The 22,162-nt window shown below is 59.8% G+C and overlaps 1 protein-coding gene across 1 annotated transcript in view; it reads right to left on the reverse strand.

Annotated features, from left to right (window-relative positions):
- Positions 1 to 2,944: 2,944 nt before the first annotated feature.
- VAV2 (vav guanine nucleotide exchange factor 2) overlaps positions 2,945 to 22,162 on the reverse strand; it is a 129,398-nt gene continuing 110,180 nt past the window's right edge. Inside the window, exons 19-31 of the mRNA XM_040461483.1 lie at positions 21,168 to 21,269; positions 20,644 to 20,732; positions 18,380 to 18,396; positions 17,498 to 17,519; positions 16,886 to 17,013; positions 16,048 to 16,122; positions 14,658 to 14,710; positions 13,622 to 13,738; positions 11,444 to 11,531; positions 10,378 to 10,501; positions 9,619 to 9,705; positions 8,561 to 8,715; positions 2,945 to 5,240 (exon numbers count right to left, since the gene is read on the reverse strand). Coding sequence (XP_040317417.1) covers positions 5,193 to 5,240; positions 8,561 to 8,715; positions 9,619 to 9,705; positions 10,378 to 10,501; positions 11,444 to 11,531; positions 13,622 to 13,738; positions 14,658 to 14,710; positions 16,048 to 16,122; positions 16,886 to 17,013; positions 17,498 to 17,519; positions 18,380 to 18,396; positions 20,644 to 20,732; positions 21,168 to 21,269 — 1,105 coding nt within the window. The 3' untranslated portion in view covers positions 2,945 to 5,192. The remainder of the gene's footprint in view (positions 5,241 to 8,560; positions 8,716 to 9,618; positions 9,706 to 10,377; positions 10,502 to 11,443; positions 11,532 to 13,621; positions 13,739 to 14,657; positions 14,711 to 16,047; positions 16,123 to 16,885; positions 17,014 to 17,497; positions 17,520 to 18,379; positions 18,397 to 20,643; positions 20,733 to 21,167; positions 21,270 to 22,162) is intronic.

Below are 22,162 nucleotides of genomic sequence, written 5' to 3' on the forward strand. Positions count from 1 at the left end.
ACCGCGAGATCGTGACCTGGCTGAAGTCGCTCGCTTAATCGACTGCGCCACCCAGGCGCCCCTAAGAATAAATTTGAAGTATTTTATAATTTCCTTTTTGATTTTTATTTAGAAGTACGTTTCTTAATTTGCAAACATATGGAAATTTCTTGTATATATTTCATTACTGATTTCTACCCTTGCTCATTGTGGGGAGAGAAACTAGTCTGTAAGGTGACTTGAAATCCTTTGAGATCTGCATTATGGGCCGGTACGAGGTAAATCTTCGTGGAGATGATGTGTACTCTCCAAGGGGTCACAACATTCTGCATATGCAATAGCTAATGGTTATTTTACTCTTACTGTTTTTGTTTCAATGTCTGCTTCACTTTTCAGTTAGAGACAGAAAGAGAAAGTTGTATTAGAGCTTCCCATGTATGATGATGGGTTTGTCTCATTCTTTCTGTTCTTCTGTGAATTTTGCTTTATGAATTTTGAGGTTATGTTATAAGGAGCATACGACTTTAAAACTGTCATGTTTTTCTAATAAATGAGAATTTTAACTCATTAGGTAACAAGCCTTTTAAAACAATTTTAATTCATTAGGTAACAAGCCTTTTAAAACTCTGGTGATGCCTCTTTTTGTTTGGTTTGCTTTAAAATCTGTTTGGTATGACATTAACTTTTAACTTGACTACACTGTGAATCTTTCTTTTTTTTTTTTTTTAAACATTTATTCATTATCGAAAGATAGAGACAGAACATGAGCAGGGGAGGGGCAGAGAGAGAGGGAGACACGGAATCCAAAGCAGGCTACAGGCTCCGAGCTGTCAGCGCAGAGCCCGACGCGGGGCTTGAACTCACAAACCGTGAGATATGTCCTGAGCCGAAGTCGGATGCCCAACCGACAGCCACCCAGGCACCCCTACACTGTGAATTTCTATTTTTCATCTTTGAAGTCCAGGGTTAACTACACTGTGTTAATTTGTCCTGGGTCAAACCAATGCCTTTACATTGTTTTACTTCTGGAAAGTTAACAAACTGATTGAAACCTCTGTCCTATTTGGTGTGTTAATTTCCTTTTCACGATGGGGGTGCTCCTTGAGATGCCCAGCTTTACGCCGGAGGCCAGCTCCGGCTCTGGCCTCCGAGGCCCTGGGGCCAGTGTCTTGAGTGTTGGAATCCCTGGTCTCCACCCCAGAGGGCTTGAGATCCTCGAGGCTGCCCTGGCATAGGCTCCCGTATCTGCTCTGGTTTTGCGTCTCTCCTTTCTGGGACAGGCCACCTTGTTCCAAGCTCAGTCTTGCATTCTCTTTTTATATGGCGTTCCTGTGTTTGTGGTGCAGCGGTGGGAGAGGCGTCCTCCTCACCTCAGAAAGTGGGTGGTTCCCATCTCGTCCAGGGGGCTTTCCTAGAGCTCCACAGGGCGGCCTCTGCGGCTGCCCCACCCAGGAGTGCCCACACCGTCAGATGAAGGGACATGGCGCCCTGGCACCCTGAGAGCCCTGCGGGCAGCAAGCCCTCTGACCAGGGGTGCGTGGCTCCCAGCAGCTTTCCTACATCCCAGGGTGACCTCAGGCGGCAGCCTCCTCCTCCCTCCAGGCCTCCACCCTGGTCCACGCGCGGGCCCTTGAACAGGCCTGGGGCTTCCCACTCTTCCTGGGTCTGGGCTCCACAGCAGGTGCTTTGAGGCCCTCCCTCGAAGCTTCCCTGCCCCTAGCACCCCCAATTCCACCTGCACTTCCCCTCAGGCCACCGTGGCTCTCTGCAGCTCGCTCGGCCCTGCTTGGGGCAGCCGGGGACCGCTGACCCCAGGGCTGCTGAGGGAGCGTCTGTGCCTGTCCATCCCCCACGTGGGCGTGAGAATTCAGAACTGCAGCCGGCTCTCTCGGGAGGTGGGGTTGGGACAACCAGGCCTCTCGGGGCCTCGGTCCTGAGAAACTCATTGAGAGAGGGCTGGTCCAGAAAAGGTGGGCCTCCCATTGGGTTCTCAGGGGCATCACAGTGAGCCAGGCTCCGGGGCTGTGGGTCCTGGAGACCAGGGCTGGGTGAGCTCCAACACTCTATCTGTGTCACCTCAAACATCGGCACCGGCCTCCCGGTTTGCAACAAAATCTGAGTGCCGGCTGTGTACCAGGCTCCAAGTCTCACTTGATCCTCACCACCTTGAGGTAGGTCCCGGGGCGGGTCACCCACCCCGTCAGCTATGCCCCTGTCTCCTCAGTAACAGGACCCCAGCACTCTCCAGGGAGGCCATGTGTCCCGCTCAAGTCCTACAGTCAGTATGAGCCTCCACTGCAGGCAGGAGTGGCCACGTGCCTCAGCTCTGGGTAAGGAGGGGAAAGGGAAGCACTGTGCCAACCTCTGCCTCTGCCTCCGCCCGTGGCCTCGATGGCAGGAGCTCCAGCAGCCACCTTGGAGCATGAGGCCACAGCGAGGATGGACGCACAATGCTGAGGAGGGGAGGGGCCTGGGTTTAGGGATGGGGCACCAAACCGTCCCTGGAACCTTGTCTGGACTACGTCTCCATGAGGGAGAAATAAATCTCTCCCCTACTGTTCTGATTTTCTGTCGAAGGCCATAGACCCACTCTCTGGAGAGATTATTTTTTATCTCCAACATATACCTACAAAGAAACTGGCTGGCCTGAAGGACATACCCGAGAGGCGGCAGGGCTAGGGTTGAATCCCACCCAAATGGGAAGACTGTCTCTGATGGCCGCGGGAGGATTCTGTGGGACACGGCGTGGGAAGCCCATGGCACGGGGCCAGCCGGGAGGAGGTGCCCGGGCAGTGGCCCTGGCATCACGATCTATTCCAGACCCACAGCCTCTTGCCTCCCCAAGGCCTCTGACCCAGGCCACAGCATCCTGGGCTCACAGTGTCCGGGTGGGGCTGATTCTGCTGGACACTGACAGAAGAATCCAGCCACTCCCTCCTCCCTGGCATGAAAGGCCAGCCACTCCTGCAGAAAAGAACTTAGGTTTATTTGCAGTAAAAACCGTGGTCTGAAAAAACCTATTGGCAAATGTACAGTTTGCGTCCCACTGGGGGGTCGTCACCAGCTGTGGGACCCCCAGACCCCTGACCCGCATGCACCGGGCTCCTAAGTGTTCACAGCTAATGTCAGGCCCCGGGTCCAAAGCCCCTCCGGAGCTCGTCCTGTCTCCTGCCAAAACCCCCCACCCCTGCTTCCCAGCCTGCCCCCGGCCTGCCTGCCCTCCGGGTTCATGCAGTGCAAACCCAAACCAAACACGTTTGAAAACAAACGAAAAACAAAAACAAAACATTCACAAAAACCAGCGTTCTAAATTATGTTTTCTCAGTATCCTGCGTTGTCGTGACGCCTCGTTTCACGATAACCTCAAATATACATCGTTTTCTTGCTCTTATAAAATATCTTCCTTCTTATTCACAGATATATAATGGGAGCTTTGGAGGAAATAATTACAAACTGTTTTTTCCCTTGAAAAACAAACAGGCCAAACCGGAAACAAAACAATCGAAACAAGAGAAACAAAACCCTTTTGACAACAGTAAACACGAAAGGGGCCGGCTGGGTGGGGGGGGCCCCCCCCCCCCCCGCCCCCACACACACACCCCAGGCTCGTGGCTGGGCCATCGGCAGAGGGCTGCGTGTGCAAAGTGCTGGATGTGCCCTGACGATGGGGACTCGGGGCTGCTCTCTCCGAGGCCAACTCTCTGCTTCCCTCCCCGTGTCCCTCTGCCCCCCAACACGATCCTGTTCACCCTCGCGCCTCAAGCCTCTGCGGACCACCTTCCCTCTTCCCCTGGCTGCTGACCGTCCCTGACCCCTCCCTGCCTCCTCCCCGGGCCGGGACACTGTGCGTGTGAGCTGAGCCTGGAGGCCACACGGCTGACTTCAGAGGAACCCCAGGGTGCAGCGGGGCAACAGCAGCCACGGCAGCAGGGGCTGGCCTTCCCCACGCCCGGCCTTGCCGGGTCCCCGCGCCCTGCAGAGGGCAGGGCAGCTGGCCGAGGGGCAGGGGACACACACAGCCCAGGTTTCACCAGCGGCTTTGGCACGGAGCTCGCAGGGAGGTGGAGCCGCTAGGTCTCGTGCAACATCCAGGCCGAGGGAGGGAGAGGGTCTGGACGAGAGAGCCAGAGGTCAAAGGCCAGGGGGAGTCAGGAGGGGGAGTTCGGGGGGGTAGGGGGGCCACCCCCAAGAGCACTTATTTCGAGCCGGCCACAGGCCCAGTTCGGGGCGGCAGGAGGAAGTCTCGCAAGGGCCGGTACCGGTGGGGAGGCTGGGAGGCCCCTTAGGAACCACCCCGCATGACACAGGAGACTCCGGGGTGGGGGGGACCGGGGCCGGGGGGGGGGGGGCTCCTTCTGGAGAGGAATGTGAACAGCAGGGACCGAGCGAGGGGGAAACTCTTCACCCACATCAGGGTTTACAAAAGGTGTATCCACCTGACAGCAGGACAGGACAGACGCATTCCTGGGGTTCAGGGCAGGAACAGTACCATTGGCTGGGGAGGAGGGTCGGCCCCTTCATCGTTCGCTCAGGCCCCCTCCTGAGAGAGGGACCCCCTCCCCGGGCGGAGCCTGCACACCCCTCACGCGGAGGGCCACGAGGAGTCGAGGGGGCCCGCGCGGACCCCCTAGCGATGCTCTCTTCTCCTACACCTGAGCACAGCTGGGGCTGAGCACGGGCTGCGGCAGACGGCCTGCCTCCGGTCCCTCTTCTGACGCTCTGGGCCCGAGGCTGCCCCCCGGGAGCGGCAGGAAGCAGGCAGGCTGAGCGTCCAGGGCTGAGCAGAAGGGGCTGGGGGAAGGCCCCCTCTGCCATCGCAGTCCTCCCCGGGAGCACCTGCTGTTCAGACCTCGGCTCCCGAATGCCGTCTCAACAGGACAGGGGCCGGGTGAGCTCCGGCCTCAGCTGTCACCCAGAGCCTGGCTCAGGACGCCCCAGGCGCTCCCTCCCCTCGGCGCTCTGGTGGTGGCCGTCACGACAGGGCTGGCCCGGCTCTCCTCTATGTACAAGTAGCGTACCCAGGACAGGCCACCGAGGGCAGACTGAAGGTGGGCCGGTTTGCATGTAGGATTTTGAACACCCTCCCCATCCCCATGGGCTGCTGAAGACTGGAAGGTTGGCGGGCGTGTCCCCTCTGAGCCACAGAGCTAGAGACAGACTTCAGAGCTGGACTCTTCGAAGAAAATCCATGAGCCCTGTCCGTGTTGTTGTCGTCACTGGATGCCCTCCTCTTCTACATATGTTGAAGGAAACCAGCCGATCTGAAAAAGGTGGCGGGGTCACATGAGAGAGCGTGTGCGCACGGGTCTGCGTGTGTCTGCACACGTATGTGCACGTGTCGGGGTGAGGGGTCAGCAGAGGCTCGTGGAAACGGGGGATCCTTCAAAAGACTGGAGTTTGAAGCCAGGCTTACCTCAAGGGGGGGCCCCGGCAAAGACTGGGAGCCTGGGGGAGCTGCGGCCCCGGGGTAGGAATGACCCTCAAACGCGCCCGCCCCCGGCAGCTCAAGATGACATACTCTCCCTCTACCTGCCAGCCAGAAAAAAATTAAATCCTCCCTGGAGGAAAATAACATCATGCCAAGCCTCTGTTCTATACACAGGCTCGTTAGTCAATCAGGACCTGGTGACAGAAAGTAGGAGAAAATGCAGGTAACGGAAACGGATTACTACCGGATTAGTAGTAATCCCCTGGACAATACTATCCAAAAATGAACTTGACATAATTCCTCACAAAAAGGAAGCAGGTCTCGCTGGAGGTACGACGGATCCCTCGGGGGATGACCAGGAGAGGGGAAAACTCTCTTAGCATAGAACGTCCCTCGATGGGTGTTCAAGAAACAACGGCCAGAAAATCACTGTTTTTCAACCATGACAGAAAGAATTGACCAGACAAAATTCATCAGTAAGTGATGGAACTAGTAGATGAAAGTTTGAGGGGGGACAGGATATTTACCTGATTTCAAAGCGTTACCCTGCAAGGTGCTCATGAACAACAGTAACTTCATGGTGGAGAAACTCAACAGATAATCGCTTTAACCAAGTCATCAAAATTAACGTCACAACAACAGGACAAACTGACCTCATATACCTCTGGATGGGACACTACAGTACTGAAAGGGATACAACACCCACATTATGTTCCCACCAAAGATATGTGACCTCAACCTCATCATGAAGAAAATATCAAAGAAACCTAAATTGAGGGATAGCCTACAAAAATAACTGGCCTATACGCCTCAAAAAGGTCAAAGTCATATAAGACTGAGAAAGGCTGAGGAATCGTTCCAGAAGAAAGAGAGTTAAGGGCCATGGCAAGTAAATGCAATTCCTTTGGGTAGACGAGACACGGGATAACCGGTGACATCTGAATATGGACTGTGGGTTAGAGAATCATATTCTACTAAAGGGGAATGTCCTTGATTGTAGGACACTGAAGTACTTAGGGCTTTAGTGGGGGAAAGGACAGGACTTCTATAACTTACTGTCGAATGGTTAAGAGAAAAACAAGCAGAGAGCGAAGGAGAACCTAAGTGATAAATACACAAACGACTCTTAATTGGTAACTCTGGGCACAAGGAGCTACAGCAACTTTTCTTTAAGCTTGAAACTGTATCCAAACAAATTAGAGGGGCGCTTGGGTGGCTCAGTCGGTTAAGTGTCTGACTTCAGCTCAGGTCATGATCTCACGATTCATGAGTTCAAGCCCCACGTCGGGCTCTGCGCCGATAGCTCGGAGCCTGCTTGGGATTCTCTCTTCCTTTCTTTCTCCCTCTCCCTGTGTCCCTCACCCACCTAAAATAAATAAACTTAAAAAAAACTGTAAACATTTCCTAATAAGAACATTGAAAAAAAGGAAGTAAAACAAAGAGGTGTTCAGATTCCACAAAAACTGGGAATTCATTAGTAGCAGACTCACCCTAGAAAACATACTTAGAAGAAGGAATTTCAGGCAGCAGGAACATACTTTTGGGTGGAAATACAACAAAGCAGGAAAGAATGGGGAGCCTGGGGCAAGGTAAACAGGTGGGAACTCTAAACGAAACTAACTGCTTAAAACAAAAATAATGTCTAATGGGACTAAAAAAATATGTAGAATTAAGATACACGACAACACCTGTACCAAATTTGGGAGGGGATGAGTACAGTCAGAAGTTGTAAGGTCCTTGCATTATCTGGGAAGCAGTAAAAGTACTAATTTAAAATAGTTTCTCAGAAGTCAGAGTGCACGCTGTAATCCCTGAGTGACCACTCAAGTAATAGGAAAAGAATGTGTAACTCACCAACCAAGGAGGCAGGAAGTGGAATAGAAAAAAAAAAAAATTGCTGACAATTCAAAAGTAGGCAAAAAGAAGGAGAAGGAGGAGGAGGAGGAGGCAGAAGAAGAAAAAAAAAAAAGAAAAAGAAGAAGAAATGGATGTGACAAATAGAAAATAAACAGAAAGATGATGGATTTAAATCTTCGCTCAGTAATTACATTAAATGTAAATGGGCTAATGCTCTTATTAAAAGGCAGAGATGGTCAGATCAGACTGGCTTTAAAATATGTGTAACATAACATCTTATCTCTACCTTGAATTTAAGAATACAGAAAAGTTGAAAGTAAAGCATGAGAGAGTGAAGTCTGCCACGCAAAACGTTAACTCCTTCCAAACAAGCTGGGCTGCTCAAAGAGCAGACAAAGTAGACTTGGAAACAAGAACTGCCAGGGACAAAAAGAATCGCTTCATAATGGGGCCAAAGCAACAGGAATATCTAGTCACACTCTAAACCGGTAGTTCTGAATCACCTGGGAAACTGCTTTACCCATGATCTGGGTGAGGAGGACCTAAGTATACAGCCCCAGGAGCCTCCAATGTTGGCGCCCCTAGGGCCACTTTGAAAACCAGTGGTTCAGCCCTCCAGGCCAGCACCTAGGACTCGGTGGCCTCATGCTTCTGAAGGGCTGTCGGGTGGAAAATGGATCTGACCTGAGGCCTCCGAGGGGCAGACAACACGCTAGGTGGAAGCAGACCAGCTCCACCACCTGACAATGGAATGATGAGCCATGGGAGCCAAGGCAGGCGAACCCTGCACAGCCCGGTGTGCCTGCCAAGGGCAGCTGCCCCATGCAAGCTCCAGTACCCTGCTGGGTGAGTGCTGACAAACCCGGTCAAAGCCAGGGGGTCCAGAAGGGGTACAGGAATAAGGGGCCATGGAGTGCTGCAAGGTCATGGGGTAGACAGGGAAGGGCATCCTCAGGCAGAGTGGGTGGGAACACAGTGTGCCCCTTCCCGTCTCCCCAGCATGTAAGGGAGGCCAGTGAGGACACCTGAGCGCCCTGCTGTGGTCCTGCGGCCTCTCTGCCTGCAAAGAGGGCTTGAGGACGTGCAGGTAATGTGGAGCGTGTGTGTAAAACACGTCCCCCTGCAGTGGCCACAACCACAGAACGGGACCGAGCACAGATACGGGGCCAGACAGGCCTGGATCTGGCTCCAACCCGGGCAGCTCGGGTCTATGGCTCAGAGGGGGTGTCACAGTGCTGGGGCAGGTACGCTGAGGTGCCAGCCTGCCCCAACCTGGCCCGGGGCTGAGCCGCTTACCCGTCCATTGGCCTCGCCCTTCCACCAGCCCTGGTCCCCGCCAATGCGGCTATATATCTTCACCAGGTCGCCTTCCCGCAGTGAGAGCTCACGCATATCCCGGGCAGCAAAGTTGTACCTGGCCACGGCCGTGCCGATGACGCGGGGTGTGAACACTGTTGGGGGAGATGGGCACGGTCACAGAGCCGGTGGGGGAGGGGGCCCAGCTTGGTCCCCCCGGTGCCCGGCCCCGTGCCCAGAGAGGAAGGGACAGGCTATTCTCCAATTCCACCCAGACCTGCAGGCCACGGCCCACGCGACCCTCCCGCGAAGGCACTCACACCGAGTCACAGCCAACAAGTGGGATCGTGGGCTCAGAGCAGGTGCTCAGGTTCTGATCACTACGGCTCGCGTGGGCCCCACCCCTGCAAGCCCGGTGCACGAGTGTCACCTGCCCAGTGGTCACTCAGCTGACCCAGCCTGCATGCTGACGGAGCACCTGGGGCCAGACCCCGGGGTGCCAGTGCCTGGCTTCCAGGTCCCCAAACCAAACTGGACACGGGGCCGGGCCAGCTCGGCTGGGGACCCAGGAGTCCTGGTGGGCAGGGGACAATGACCGTGGTGGAGGGGACAGACGCAGCGGCCAGGGAAGGGCTCTGACTCTGGCAGCGGAGGGCCAAGTAGTCGGGCCCAGCTGAGACCCAGTCCCCCTGTCTCCAGGGCCCGCCCGGGGGGGCGTCCGCCGGTGTGATCCCTCTGTCACCCTGGGGGCGGCCACCCGGCTCTCCGCCGCTACCAGAGGCAAAGCCCTCAGCGAGCGAGGGGGGCTACGGGGTGACAAGCTGGGGGGTGGCCGTCGGGGTGAGCGCGTGAGAGAGGTGACGGCGGTGAGGAGGTTGGCACCGAGCCTGACCGCGTCCTCCGCCCTGTCCCCGCCGGCCAGGCCGTCCCTTCCCTGTGCCTGTGCCCTCGGCCCTGTCCCGTGCCAGGCTACGGGCAGCTGCGGACGCCTTCCGGCGGGGGCCGCGGGCCGGCGGGCGGCAGGCCGGGCCCCCCCACGCCCCGGGCACCAGCGGTACCTGACCAGAAGGGAGCGGAGGAGCCCTGGGAGGCAAAGCTGAGGCCCTGAGGACTGAGAAAAGAAAAGTTGTAGGAGGCGCAGGAAGCTGCAAAGAGGCGAGAGAGAACGTGAAAGGGGCGCGCAGGCAGAGCGCAGGGGTGCGGGGCCAGGCCTGCCGGGCGGGGCTGCCCCTCCCGCCACCTCTCCGTGCCTGTTGCCTGGACAACACGGGACCCCCTCCCGGCGGGCGGGCAGGCTCCGGCGTGTCTGAAGCCACCTGTCCAGCACTCACTAGGTGCGCACTCAAGGGCCCGTCATGGGCGGGACTTCAAACACGCTGGGCCCACCCTGCCTCTAACTCCAGGTGGCCTCAAGCAAGACGCTGCCCTGTCCCCGTGGAGTCCTGCCCGCAAACGAGGTGCCAGATCTGGCCCCCTCCCAGTGAGGACCCCGGGGGGCTGGGGGTCAGGGAGGGATCTGAGCGCAGGTGGGACCTGCCCCGTTCTCACCCCATGCCGACCCCCGGGCAAGGGCGCCAGGACAGGGAGCAGCAGTCCAGAGCTGGCACTCCCTACCCGTCACAGGGACCAGGAGGACACCCTGGCTCGGGGGGGTGCTTGTGATGGGCTGGGGGGGGGGGCGCCTGGGCCAGTGGCTTGGGTCCCCCAGGAAAGCCTTCCTCGAGGGCAGGTGGGCAGCGAAAGCCAGGGCCGTGGGAAGCGGGCAGAATGGACACCTCCGGGTGAGCACCGGTGTGCCGGGCGGGTGCGGGCGTTACCTGGGGACCGGCTGGAGGCCCTGGAGGCCGCGCGCTCCCGTGACTTGTAGGGGTACTTGAGCGTGGTGTCCAGCTGCTTGAAGCTCTCCTTGAGCGAGTGGCACTGATAGTACTCCACCAGCTCCTACGGGACAGACGCGCTCACTGCCACTGTCACCGCCTCCAGGCAGTCCCCCCAGGCGCCCTGGCCTCCCTCTCCCACCTCGGTTTCACTTGGGGGACTTGTGTGCTGGGCCCCCGAGGGCTCCCCACTCCTGCTCTCGGCCCAGCACGCCGCCCAGGGTGGGCGGTCAGAATCCGGAGGGGCCCCTGAGCCAGTAGCTTCCCTCCAGCTGTTGCTACAGGAAAACCAGGGGCCGACACGGAGGATGGCGCCGGGATGCCCCGACAGCAGGGAAGGGCTTCCGGAAAGAACAGCACGTGCCGGAGACCGAATGCCCTACGATTACCGGCGTGGGGAGGAGAGGGCTGTGCCAACGGGGAAGTCTACCTTGCGGAAAGTATGCGAACGTCATGGGCAACAGTTCTGTTTCAAAACCGTAGATACGAGCCACACCCCAGACATTGTGACAGGTTGAGGGGCCTCCCCTGGATGCGAACACGGGGTTTTGGGCGGGGCAGCTGGGGATACGTTTCTCTACTCTGTGCTTTTCTGTGGCCACAGCGGCCTTGTCTAAGACCTCAGGTCATTTAGGAAAGACACAATAGGCCTAATTTAAAAATCACGTTAAGAACTGTGCCTTGGGGCGCCTGGGGGCCGGGCTGCGGGGCTAGGTGCTGGGGGGGGGGGAGGGGGGTGTGGCTGCAGTGACGCACGGCAGGCCAGGCCAGGCCCTCCCCTCACTGTGCACCGTGGTGAACCCACTGGGCCCTCTGGGGGCAGAAGCCTCAACGCAGGGGCTGTGACCTAACTGACCCAAGGTGCCCTCCAAACCCACTTCCTTGGATCTTCCCTAGTGGCGGGAAAGTGCAGCCTACAGAGGCCATGGCGGCAGTGGGGCACCCGGGCCCTCCCAGGACCCTGCAGGCCAGGCCTCCCTCCCGAGGGAGCCACGGGATCACCTACCAAGAGGCTTTCAAACTTCTTCGCTTCTGTAATGTGGATCCAACTGTCTTTCTCGACCACCTTGATGTGCTTCACTTCATCGTTGAACCTGGGCAAACGCGTGGGCCTTGGGGTCACCACTCGGGCCATGTGGCCCCCGGCCCCCAGGGGTCCAGGCTTATTACCTGTCTGCCCTCGCCTTCTCACCCCCAGCCCCCGGCCCTTCTGGTCCACCCCCTCCTGGGCCTCTCCAGGGTCAGCCAGCAGGGTCTCAGGCCCCATCCAGCCTCTGCTCATCCCCCTCTCTGCACGGGGGACATCATCCTTCTCCCTGTTTCCCTGTCGCCTGGTGAGGCCTTCACGGCTTGGTTTATAAGGTCGAAGGTCTGACCGTGGCCCCGAGGCCCCAGGGGAGCAGCCCGCCCAGCTCCGATGCCGCCTGACCTTGTCCTCTGCACCCTCCACTCCAGCCGACGGGCATCCCCAGACAGGCCACACGCACACCCGCCATCCTCCCCTCCTGAGCGCGAGTCCTCAGGTCTCAGTTCCAACGTGACCCTGTCGGAGAGCCTCCCTTCCCCCCCAAACGCCACTCCAGACGAAGACATCACGGGAAAAGGAAACACACCAACACCTCTACAGATGCAAAAGTCCTCGGCAAACCGAATCTCTCCCCACGCGTACGTCTATCTAACCCGAACAGTTAAAAGGACCTTACACCACAGCCAAATGGGACACTCCAAGAATGCAAGGCCGGTTTCACAACCGGAAATCAGTTAGTGGCATGAACAACCGGCAAATAATCAGGTGCCGGCTGCCTGGCATCCTCTCCCGAGGGGCCTCCGTCCACTGCCCACTGTTTCTCAAGGGTTCAAAGTCGGCCGTGCACGCTCTGCACCCCAACTCCTTGGGCCGGTCTCAGCCCCAGGGGGAGCCCTGCAGGCCGGCCACACAGGGGTGCCAGGTGAACTCCTATCACTCCTATCTGGCGAGTGATATCTCTGTCACCTCCACCACAGACCTGCCACACGGTCCACACCCCACTTCCTCCCAGGGCCCTGCTGAGGCCGTCACAGCCCCACCACACGGTCACACCTCGCGAGGCTCCCCTTGGCCACCACGGTGCATGGCAACCTCAGCTGGGGAGCAGGCCCTGCCTAGCGGGTGGCCTGGGCAGTGTCCACCCGTTTCACCGGACGTCTGTCCCTCCCCACGCCGGTCTTCCTTGTTCTCTGTACTGTAGAGCCAGCGTGCTGGTTTCCGGCTCCAAGCATTTGTGGAAAGGCTGGGGCAGATTCCGACCTCCAGCCATCCCACCTCTGGGGGCCCTCAGCGCCCGTCTGCACAGGGGGACCCCGGCCCTGGATGAGCAGGGGTCCCACCCACCGTCCTCTCTTGGATTTGGAACAGGGGAGGGGCATTCTCGCACATGCACATGCACACAGGCGTGGTGGCCGACCGCATGTGAGGGCTGTGCCCTCAGGCCGGGCTCTCGGCCCCCACTGGGTCCAGGTACAGAGGAAGGGGCTTGCTAATGCTGGGGTGTGAGGCTGGGAGGGGCCTGCCCCTGGACACAGGCCACCCTCTGGGGCAGCACACAAAGCAGACTGGACCTTGGGGGTCACCATGGCAGACAGACCCCTCTATTTGCTGGCCTGTGGGCTGTCGGGGGCCTGACCCAAGATGCCCATCTCGTGGGCGTCCTAGGCCGAAGGTGGCCGCCCACCGGTCAGATTCCATCTGTTAAGGGGGCGGTGGCAGACGGTGCACGAGGGGGCGGCCGCTGGGCAGGAGGACACCCAGGCCAAAGGCCGAGGCCACAGGTCGCAGCGGTGCGACCTTCCCCTTCCCCCGAAGCCCACTGGTGCTGGGAAGTCCCTGACCTCGTATGGCATCCCTGCCCCGGCCCCGTCCCACTCTGCACCTGAGCCCGCGTGGTCCCCGCAACCCGAACAACGGGGGACTAAGCCCAAGGGGTGGCTTTGGGCGGGACGTTTTCACCCACGTCCCGGGCCAGCCACGTTGTGCAGACCCACAGACACTCTCCCGTCTCTAAAGTGTCCTGCTTTGGGCAATACGGTCCATGGCCACTCCCAAACCCAACGAGCACAGGACCTAGAGGGACGTGGGCTCCGTGGTCCAGAGTGGCCCCGGGGCGGGTGGGGGGGTAGGTCTCCCTGACCCCGGGCCACCGCGTACTTGATGCTTATGGCAAAGCGCTCCGCCTCGGCCGGCCGCTCCCTGATCAGGTAGGTCCCGCTGGCATGCGATTTCAGCAGGTTGTCTGTCTGCTGTCTCTCCATGTTGCCTGCGAACCTGGCGGGTGGGAGGAAGTGGATGGTTAACACCGGGACAGCCGAGGACGCCCAGGCCTCGGCGACCGCGCTGACCTGCATAAGGAGCCGTCCGGGGACAAGACTGAGCCCCTGCAGGAGGGGCTGGCGAGGGGGGGGATCTCCAGACCCCAGACCTCAGCCCAGCCCCAAGGGCTTTGCTGCAGAACCCGGCCTGCGAGAGGCGCCTGATGCAGCACGTGCATTGGAGCGCATTTCTGGGTTTTCGCCGTTGACAACGTGGTAACACATAAAAGCTCACGTGTGGGGTGGACCCACGGCATCTCCGACGTGGAGGGGGAGGCCAAGCCCACGTGCAGAGGCCGGGACACCAAGCACGCAAGCGTCACGCCGCCGGGCCCGTGGGGCGAGCCCCAAATGCAAATCCCAAGGCCAGATGCTCCCGGGGTAGGAGTTTGCCCGCCGCTCTGGGGCCACCACAGGGCGCAAAGCACAGGGACCTACTACCACCGAGGCCGCCCCGGGGTGCCCAGTGGGCAGAGCGATAGAAGCTGGACTCCGAGTCCGACTGGGGTCTGTGCCCCAATCCTAGAAAACCCGGCTTCGTGCTTTTGTCCGTCCAAACGGCCCCACTGTTCTCCTGGAGTGACAACACGGATCAGTGTGCAACTGTCAATAGCCTTAAATACACCGCTTTCGTAGAGTTTCTACGACGAAGCGCCATTAAACTCACGTTAAAAAAAAAAAAAAAAAAAAAAAAAAAATTCATCCCCCCCCCGACTTTTTTTTGCCGGTAGGACCACCGCCGGGGGGGAACAGAACCCCCCCCCCCCCGCCAGGCTCCCAGAGACACACAGCCAGAGAGGGTTCAGCCGCCCTGGGGCCCCGCGTCCCAGCCTGCTCGCGGGCAGGGGGGAGGGCACTGCGGCTGACCCACTCACCAGGGGTATTCCGTGTAGTCGATCTCCCGGGAGGGCGGTCGGCTGGCGGGCGGCTGGCAGGAGAGGGCATACACGTTAACGTCCCCCCAGGGGCTGCCCCGAGTGGGGCCAGAGGGGGCTTGTCATCAGTGACCCGACCCTCGAGCCCAGCACTGGCTACCAGGGCGTCTGTGGACTCAGCCCTGGAGCCACTGGATGGGGACGTCCCTAAGGGCAGCAGCCGGGACTCGCTGTCGCTGAGTAGATGCTCAGGGGGTTTGACTGACTGATGACTGAACGAACAGCAACCAACCAACAAGGCACTTATCCCCCAGGGAAGGGGTGACCAAAGACCGCAGGAATTTCAGAGCAGTGACAGGGGTACAGCCTACAGCCGAGTTCTCTGCCACAGACGGGTTCACAGCCCCAAAGGCATCCAGGCGGCAGGCCACACGCAGGCCGGGCAGCCCGAGACCCCACGCCTGGCCTCCCCTCACCGTGCCACAGGCTGGGCAAGGCCCTTCACCACGCAGATGGGGAAACTGAGGCCCCGGGCAGGGCCTGAAGGCCGTAGCAGGGCTCCTGTGCGGTCTGGGACCCGCCTCCTGCTCCCTCTGGAGAAAGTTCCCTCTTGTACTTTTAAATGCCTTTGGCGGGGGGCGGGGGGGCGTCTGGGGGGCTCAGTCAGTTCAGTGTCCGACTCCTGATTTCAGCTCAGGTCATGATCCCAGGGTTGTGGGATCGAGCCCCGCGTCCGGCTCCATGCCGAGCCTGGAACCTGCCTAAGATTCTCTGCCCCCTCCCCCACTTGCTCGCTCTCTCTCTCTCTCTCTCTCTCTCTCTCTCTCTAAAGATAAATAAAATGAATGAATGAATGAATGAAATGCCCTCTTGGGGGTTGGGCGGAAGTAATTAAATTATTCAAGGCTGACTGTGTGATGTCTTCTGTAGCAGAGGAAGGCTTGGTCCACACTACTCGGCCGAAAGAAAGGCCATACTGCCTTTTTTCTAAACACCCTAAAGTCTGGCTCTGAATTCTGAATTCTGACATCTGCGGGAGTCTTCTGCTCCCTGGGGGCTGTGCAATGGCCCCAGAAGACGTACAAAGTCCCCAAAATTTGGAGAAAGGCAACCTTCTGGGTCTTCTGTCCATTATGGCTGCTGCTGAAATGCCCGTTTCTGTGTTTCTAAAACCACGAGAAATGCAGCACCCAGCCCCCTGGCCCGGGCCCCCCCCCCCGACCCATCCATCTGCTCTCCGGGCCCAGTCCTCAGCTCTGGGGCCAGCTCACAACAGCCAGTTAGCAAGGGCGTCCCGAACGAGCCCAGACGCTCCGAGTGAGGACACAGCCCGCAGAGCCCCCAGGCTCCTGGCCACTGAGTTCCAGAAGCTTCTGTGCAAAGTGCTCACCCTTCCATCCACGGGGCAGGGCTTCACGGACGAGCTAGGAAAGTAGCCTGACTTTCTGGTCTGCACCAGCCGACCCTGGAAGGAGACAGACGATGGGGGCCGGGCCTGGCCGGCGGGAGTGCATGGGGTGGGCCGTTTAGGACTGGGCGAGGACACTTCCCAAGAAGACCGTGCGTTGGTACCACTTCCTGCCGTAGCCTCAGCTGACCTTATGACCGTCAGGCAGGAAGGCACGTGGTGTCCCCACTTCACAGATGGGAACGCTGAGGCCCGGGGTTGGGGCTAGAGCCCCACCCCCAGCTCTCTGCTCTACAAGGGTGTTTCTACACGGAAGGGGCGTGTGGACCGGTGGAAGGCAGACGCTGCCTGGGAGGGTCTACGGGGGCCGGGGCTCGGGCTTCGCTCTCCCCTCTGCCCGGGACAGCCTCTCATGGTCCTCCAGGCAGCTCCGCCTCACCCCCCCTCCCCCATCACCTCAGCAAAGCCCGTCTGCAAGGCCACCCAGAACCGATGGCTCTGCTGACACACGGGGCAGGGAACCGGGCAGCTGGGGTCAGAGTGGGACAGAGACTTTATATCACAGACACCCTTCTGCACCTTCCGAATCTCCAGTTCTGTGAAGGCACGGTCTAGTACAACAAATTCATAAGTAAGTATGTAGTGACAAGGACCATCACAAAACAACGATGACGGCCAAGAGGCAACCGCAGTCCTGCCAACAGCCTACTTCCCTCTCCCCGGGACGGTCCTTCACCCCCACACCTGCCCCTCCCGGGCGACAGGACTCTGTGCATCTGCCCCAAGGGGCTTCAACCCCCTCCGGGTCCCCAGGACCCACCTCCCACCATTGAGACTCGGGGTCACCCCTCAGCAGCTCGATCACATCGCCCGTCTGGAAGGTCAGCACTGGCTTCCCAGGGGGGGCAGGGTTGCCATGGTAATTCTGCACGGCCACCATCTTGGGACCTGCGGATACAGGGCAGGAGGGGGACCCTCGCTCAGCAACTTGGTCCCAGCCGGCAGCCGGCCCATCACGGCTCTGGCCGCACCGCTCGCGAGGCCTCCCGTCCTCAACGGTTAAAAGCCACGTTCCTATCACACAGCGCAAAGCAGGGGGAATGAGGACACGGGGCACACGGGGAACACGGCCAAGTGACAGTGGAGGTGCTGTGAGGCCCACCCTGCACAGGGAGGAGGAGGGGGAGGGGGTCTCCAGCTACAGCCCCTCCCTCCTGAAAGGACCCGACCCTTCTCTGCAGCTCTGTGGCTCATCGGAACCTGATCGGAGGGATACAGTTATATACGGAGACCGGGCCGTAGAGGGAGCACACTCCCTGGGAGCCTGGAGTCCGGAAGGCTGGGCCAGGCTGGGTGAGGCTGGCAGGTCACCGTGGCCAGGCCCGGCTCCCAGAGTGACCGCTGATAGAGGGCCCGGGTCCCACAGACTCACCCGGTCCTGCTCCAGAGGCGTCCTGTGAGGGCAAGGACAAACCACGGTGATCAGGGAGGGCGGCCAAGCATCGCCACTCCCTGCCCCCCACACCCCCAGAGAGAAGGGTTGAGGCAGGAAGCGGGGGGGAGGTGAGGGACACATCCAGACACCCACAGGTAGATGTGACACTGGTTCACTAGGACACCCCCCCCCCCATTCTCACTTACACCCTCCACCATTGTGCCCCTCCACAGCCCTGGGACATCCATCCCTTCCTCTCCCATCCCTTTGCATTAATTCCCACCTCCTCCAGGAAGCCTGCCCTGACCACGCCAGCCCTGGGACCTCCCTGCTCTCAGCCTGGAGCTTGTCATCTCTCTCTGGGACATGTCCTGCTGCGTGAGACTAAATGCTATGTCTTTCCTCCTCCACGAGGGTGTTTTTGTACCCCCCCCCCCCCAAGGCCTAGTAAGCACCCTCTAAGTGCTAGTTAATTTGACCAGATTCCACACCTGTGGTGAGACGTGATGTCCACACCCCATAAGTGAATTCAGGGACGTCATCCCTAAGTCAGCTGAACAGAGGGCTCTAAGCCAGGATAGGGGGGCAGGTGGGCAGACGCATGTCACAGAGCTGGGCACCCACAAGCCACCAGGCAAGCAGAGTAGGGGGGGCTGCCCGGCCAGGGCGATGGCTGTCAGGGGCCTCCAGCTGGCTGTGCCCGGGGACCCACGAAGGAAATCAAAGGCCCCCGGTGACCAACAGTGGCCTGTGTGCTAGCCAGTGTGGCCCCCGGGGTGGGGGAGGGATGATATCAGGAACCACAGGGTGTTTTGGGCTCAGGCACACGGGCCATGTGGGGCATGGAGCAGCGGGAGGAGAACAGTCTAGAAGACTCACCAGGTCTGCAGGAGAACCTGAAAAGGAAGCGGGAGACACATTGGCAGACAAGCCACCAGCGCTGGGGACCCAGGTGGCTCCCACCCGCATAGCAGGAGCTGCCCGGGATGCCTAGGTGGGTAAGCAAGGCAAAGGTCAAGGCCGCTGGTTGCAGACATGGGTCACAGGCACACACAGCAGGTGACTACAAAAGTCTCTCAATTCCTTCTGCTGGCGAATTCTGAGCTCTGGCTTTGGGGGCCCCGCGGGGGACCCCGGCCTGGCACACAGGTTCCCTGCGTGGGCCAGGTCTGCTCCGACGGCCGAAGCTGCCTGAACCACTGGGGCCCACGTGGGCTCAGAGGCAAAGCTCCCACCACCGATTAGTGATGCCCGCCACGGCCGCGTGACAAGAGATGTCAGGACGCGTGCTACCTAGTGGCCGGTGTGCTCGCTCACGGGCATGTCAGACGGAAGGCAGGTGTTCCCAAGATCCTTTCTGCCTGCCTCGGGGTGACCCCAGGGGAGGAACAGTCCCAGGCTGGGCCCCAGCCATCTGACAAGCTGGGCCGCCAGTCCGCCACCGGACAAAGCAGGGACCACGGTGCCTAAAGTGCGTGGCTATGGTGACCTCAACGCCATCCGACACGCACGTGGCCGACTGCTGTGGACGGTCGCCGACAGCCTCTACAGGGCAGAGGCTACAGACCCCGTGGGCGTCGGGCGGGGAGGAGCGGGTGATGCGTAGCTGGCACCCACACAGGAGGAACCAGCAAGGCTTCCCACGGGAGAGGCCCTCTGGGAGTGGCCGGCACCGTTCTGGGACATCCTGGCCCCCGGGGCAACAAAGAGTTAATCTGCCTTTCCTCGGGTCAGGGGCCCAGCCCGGAGCCAGAGCTGACGAAGGCCAAGGAGTCCTGTCCAGAGCCCAGGCCCGGCACGAAAGGCCCGAGGACCGGCCCAGCTCGGAACTCTCCGGAATAAAACCAGGCACCCACCGCAGGCTTTTAATGACATGGGGCGGCTGGTCATGAGAACTTGGGCTTGCAAAAGATACGAAGCTGTCCATCTGGTGACACCCCAACTATAGGCGTTATGAAAAACACACAAACGTAAGAAGAGACTGGGCAGGCGGGCGGGCGCGTGTCTGCAGAGGGAAAAGGGGTCCGTGAACGGCGGTGAGTCTGTCTGGTGGGGTCGTGAGGAGGTCATCTTCTGCTTCACACTTCTCTACTTTTCCCACGTTTTCTATGGGAAATGACTGTTCAACAACCAGGAGACTAAAAACCCAGAAAGATTCATTTTAAATCAGAAAAGTTAGAAGGAAATAATAGATCAAGAGACTACCTTTGGTTATTTCTTGATAAGTTCAGGGGCGATATTTACTTTCTTCTTTGTTGTATTTTTTTCTGCCCCCGCCCCCAAATCTTTGGTAAGTAAATGTGTCACTTTTAGGATCAGAAAAAAAAAAAAAAAAAAAAATGCCAGAACACACACGAACTGTCCCGTGGACTAATGCGACGGGCACGCTGCCACCAGAGGGCGGTATCGAGAGGCAAAGCTAAAAGCTGTAGTTTGTGCCTGTGGGCTCCGGCCACAGCCGGCTGCAGGCTGGGAACTCCCCAAAATTCACCCCCCGCGGGAGTGCGGCTGATATCTGGGCAGGTTCTGGTCCCTCCTCCTCCCTGAGCCTCAGGCTCCCCCCTGACCAACGGGCACGGAGAGAATGAGAGTGCTGCACGTGCCGTGCCTGTGTGTGCACACGGGTGCACGTAAACCGTCTGCCGAGGGGGCTGTCGCTGTGGCTACGGAATGCCAGTCCTCTCCGGGTACGGGAGAACCGGGGACAAGGGACAGTCATGACCGATGCTTCCCTGTGGCAGGCAACTTGCACGCACCTGCCACGAATGTGCTGTGCCTGTTTGGGGTAGAGAGTCTCCAAGCTGTAAACGAGTGGGGCAGTGGGGTGGGGGAGGCAAAGAAGCGGAGACAAATGCTGGAGCGCCCCAGGAGGGAAGGCCCCGGCAGGGGACAGCCCACCGGCTGGGCCTCTTCGTACTGTGTGACCCGGGGCAGGTGTCCTCTCCTCTCTGGGCCCCCGGTTTTCTCATCTGGTCCCGGCCCCAGGGGGTCCCCGCGGTAGCAAAGGAGAGCGTGTGAAGGCAGCCGGGGCCCGGAGGGAGGTACCAGGGCAGCTGTGAGCCACGGGGGCCCTTCGCTGGGAGCGGGCAGGGGGCCCCGAGGACCAGCCCCCGGGGCGGGGCAGGGCAGGAGCCGGTACTCACTGATCTTGCAGGGAGGGGTCACTTCCAGACATTCCTTGTGCGCCCCGACACCACACTTGGTGCACAGGTAGCCCTGGTAGAAGGTACCCCTGCGCAGGGGGAGGGTGGGACGTGAGTCAGACACAGTGCCGAGGGCAAGGCCCGAAGTCCACCAGGCCTGCCTTGCCCGCCTTGCCATCTGCCCCTCGCACGACGCGTCGTCCCTCAAAACCCCAGGCCCCCACGACCCCGGTGCTGGCTCTCCGCCCAGACCGCTCCTGGCCCTGTTCCTGCCACGCCGCAGAGCAGGCCCTGGGCACCCACAGGGACAGCCACGTGCCCTCCCGGCTCGATCCGGAACACCCGACGGACGGATCTAGTGGCACTGAAGGGACACTCCCCAGCCCCTCTGGGCCCAGCACAGCACTGGCCTGGTGGGTGGTAGGTGGTCAGGGTGACGGGACATTGGACAGGCACAGCACAAGGCTGCCCTGAAGGCGGGCCGGGGTTGGGGAGGGGGGGAGGGGCCGGGCCAGGGGCCTCACCTGAGGAACATCCTGCAGGCTTTGCAGTTGGTGGTCTTGTCAAAAGTGTACATCTGGAAGCTGTGGTGGTTGGCGTTGGCTTTGTCTGGCTTGAGGTTTGACCTGACGGGAGGGAAAGAGGGCCGGGCTCCCTGAGCTCCACCGAGGCAACAGTGCCTACCTGGGGACCAGCCAGGCTCAGGAGCGGGGGGGCCAGGACTCACGGCCCGGATCGGCCCCGACACCCCGGGCAGAGTGAGGATCTGAGTGGGGGCTTTAAAACGGGGCCGCGCCGGCACGCGAGCCTTCTGGGAGGATGGTAGGGGGCTGTGTCTAGGCGAGGGTTCGTAGGCAGGTGCGGGGTTTGTCACAGCTCAGCCGACGTACACTCAGAGGCCTCGCTGGACGCAGACCTGAAACCGAAAGTCTAAACGGCGTACTGACCTAAGCACAGATGGACGACGGGACGTGACACAGTAAGGCCAGGTGTTCGAGACGGAGCCCGAAGTTGTTTACAGGGAGGGGACGCACCTGCCCGGGGGCCCCCAGCCTGCCTGGCGGCAGGACCCACGTGCAGAAGGACCCTGCCACTCTGGCCTCCAGGTCTGCTGTGTGCGGGGACCCCGTGATCGCCTTTCTCTGTTGGACGTATTGAGGCTCCTTCTAGATTTCATGGAGAAAGAGCCCCGTGCCTTCACAAAAAAGTGACCATCCGCCAGCCTGTAAGGCCCTGAGGACCCGGGTTACCGGGAGTCCATTGGGCACGGAAGCCGTCCCTGGCCGCCCACTGCTCTGCTGGGCACCTGTGCCAGGCTGGGCCTCAGGGGCCTCAGGCTGTCCCAGAGGGAGGCTCTCCTGCCCCAGGCAGAGTTTAATGCAGCTGGGGTGCCACCGAGGTGAGCCTGGGGTCTTGGTGTGACAGAGCCTGCCCCAGTCTCTCTGGGTGTTTGCAATACCCTGGTCTGCGGGGGTCCTGGATAAAGCCCACCTGGGGCTCCGCCGCGGCCGCCCTTGAA

This window comes from Herpailurus yagouaroundi, unplaced genomic scaffold (assembly GCF_014898765.1).
Source record: "Herpailurus yagouaroundi ecotype Mexico unplaced genomic scaffold, PumYag 267, whole genome shotgun sequence".
NCBI classification, from domain to species: domain Eukaryota; kingdom Metazoa; phylum Chordata; class Mammalia; order Carnivora; family Felidae; genus Herpailurus; species Herpailurus yagouaroundi.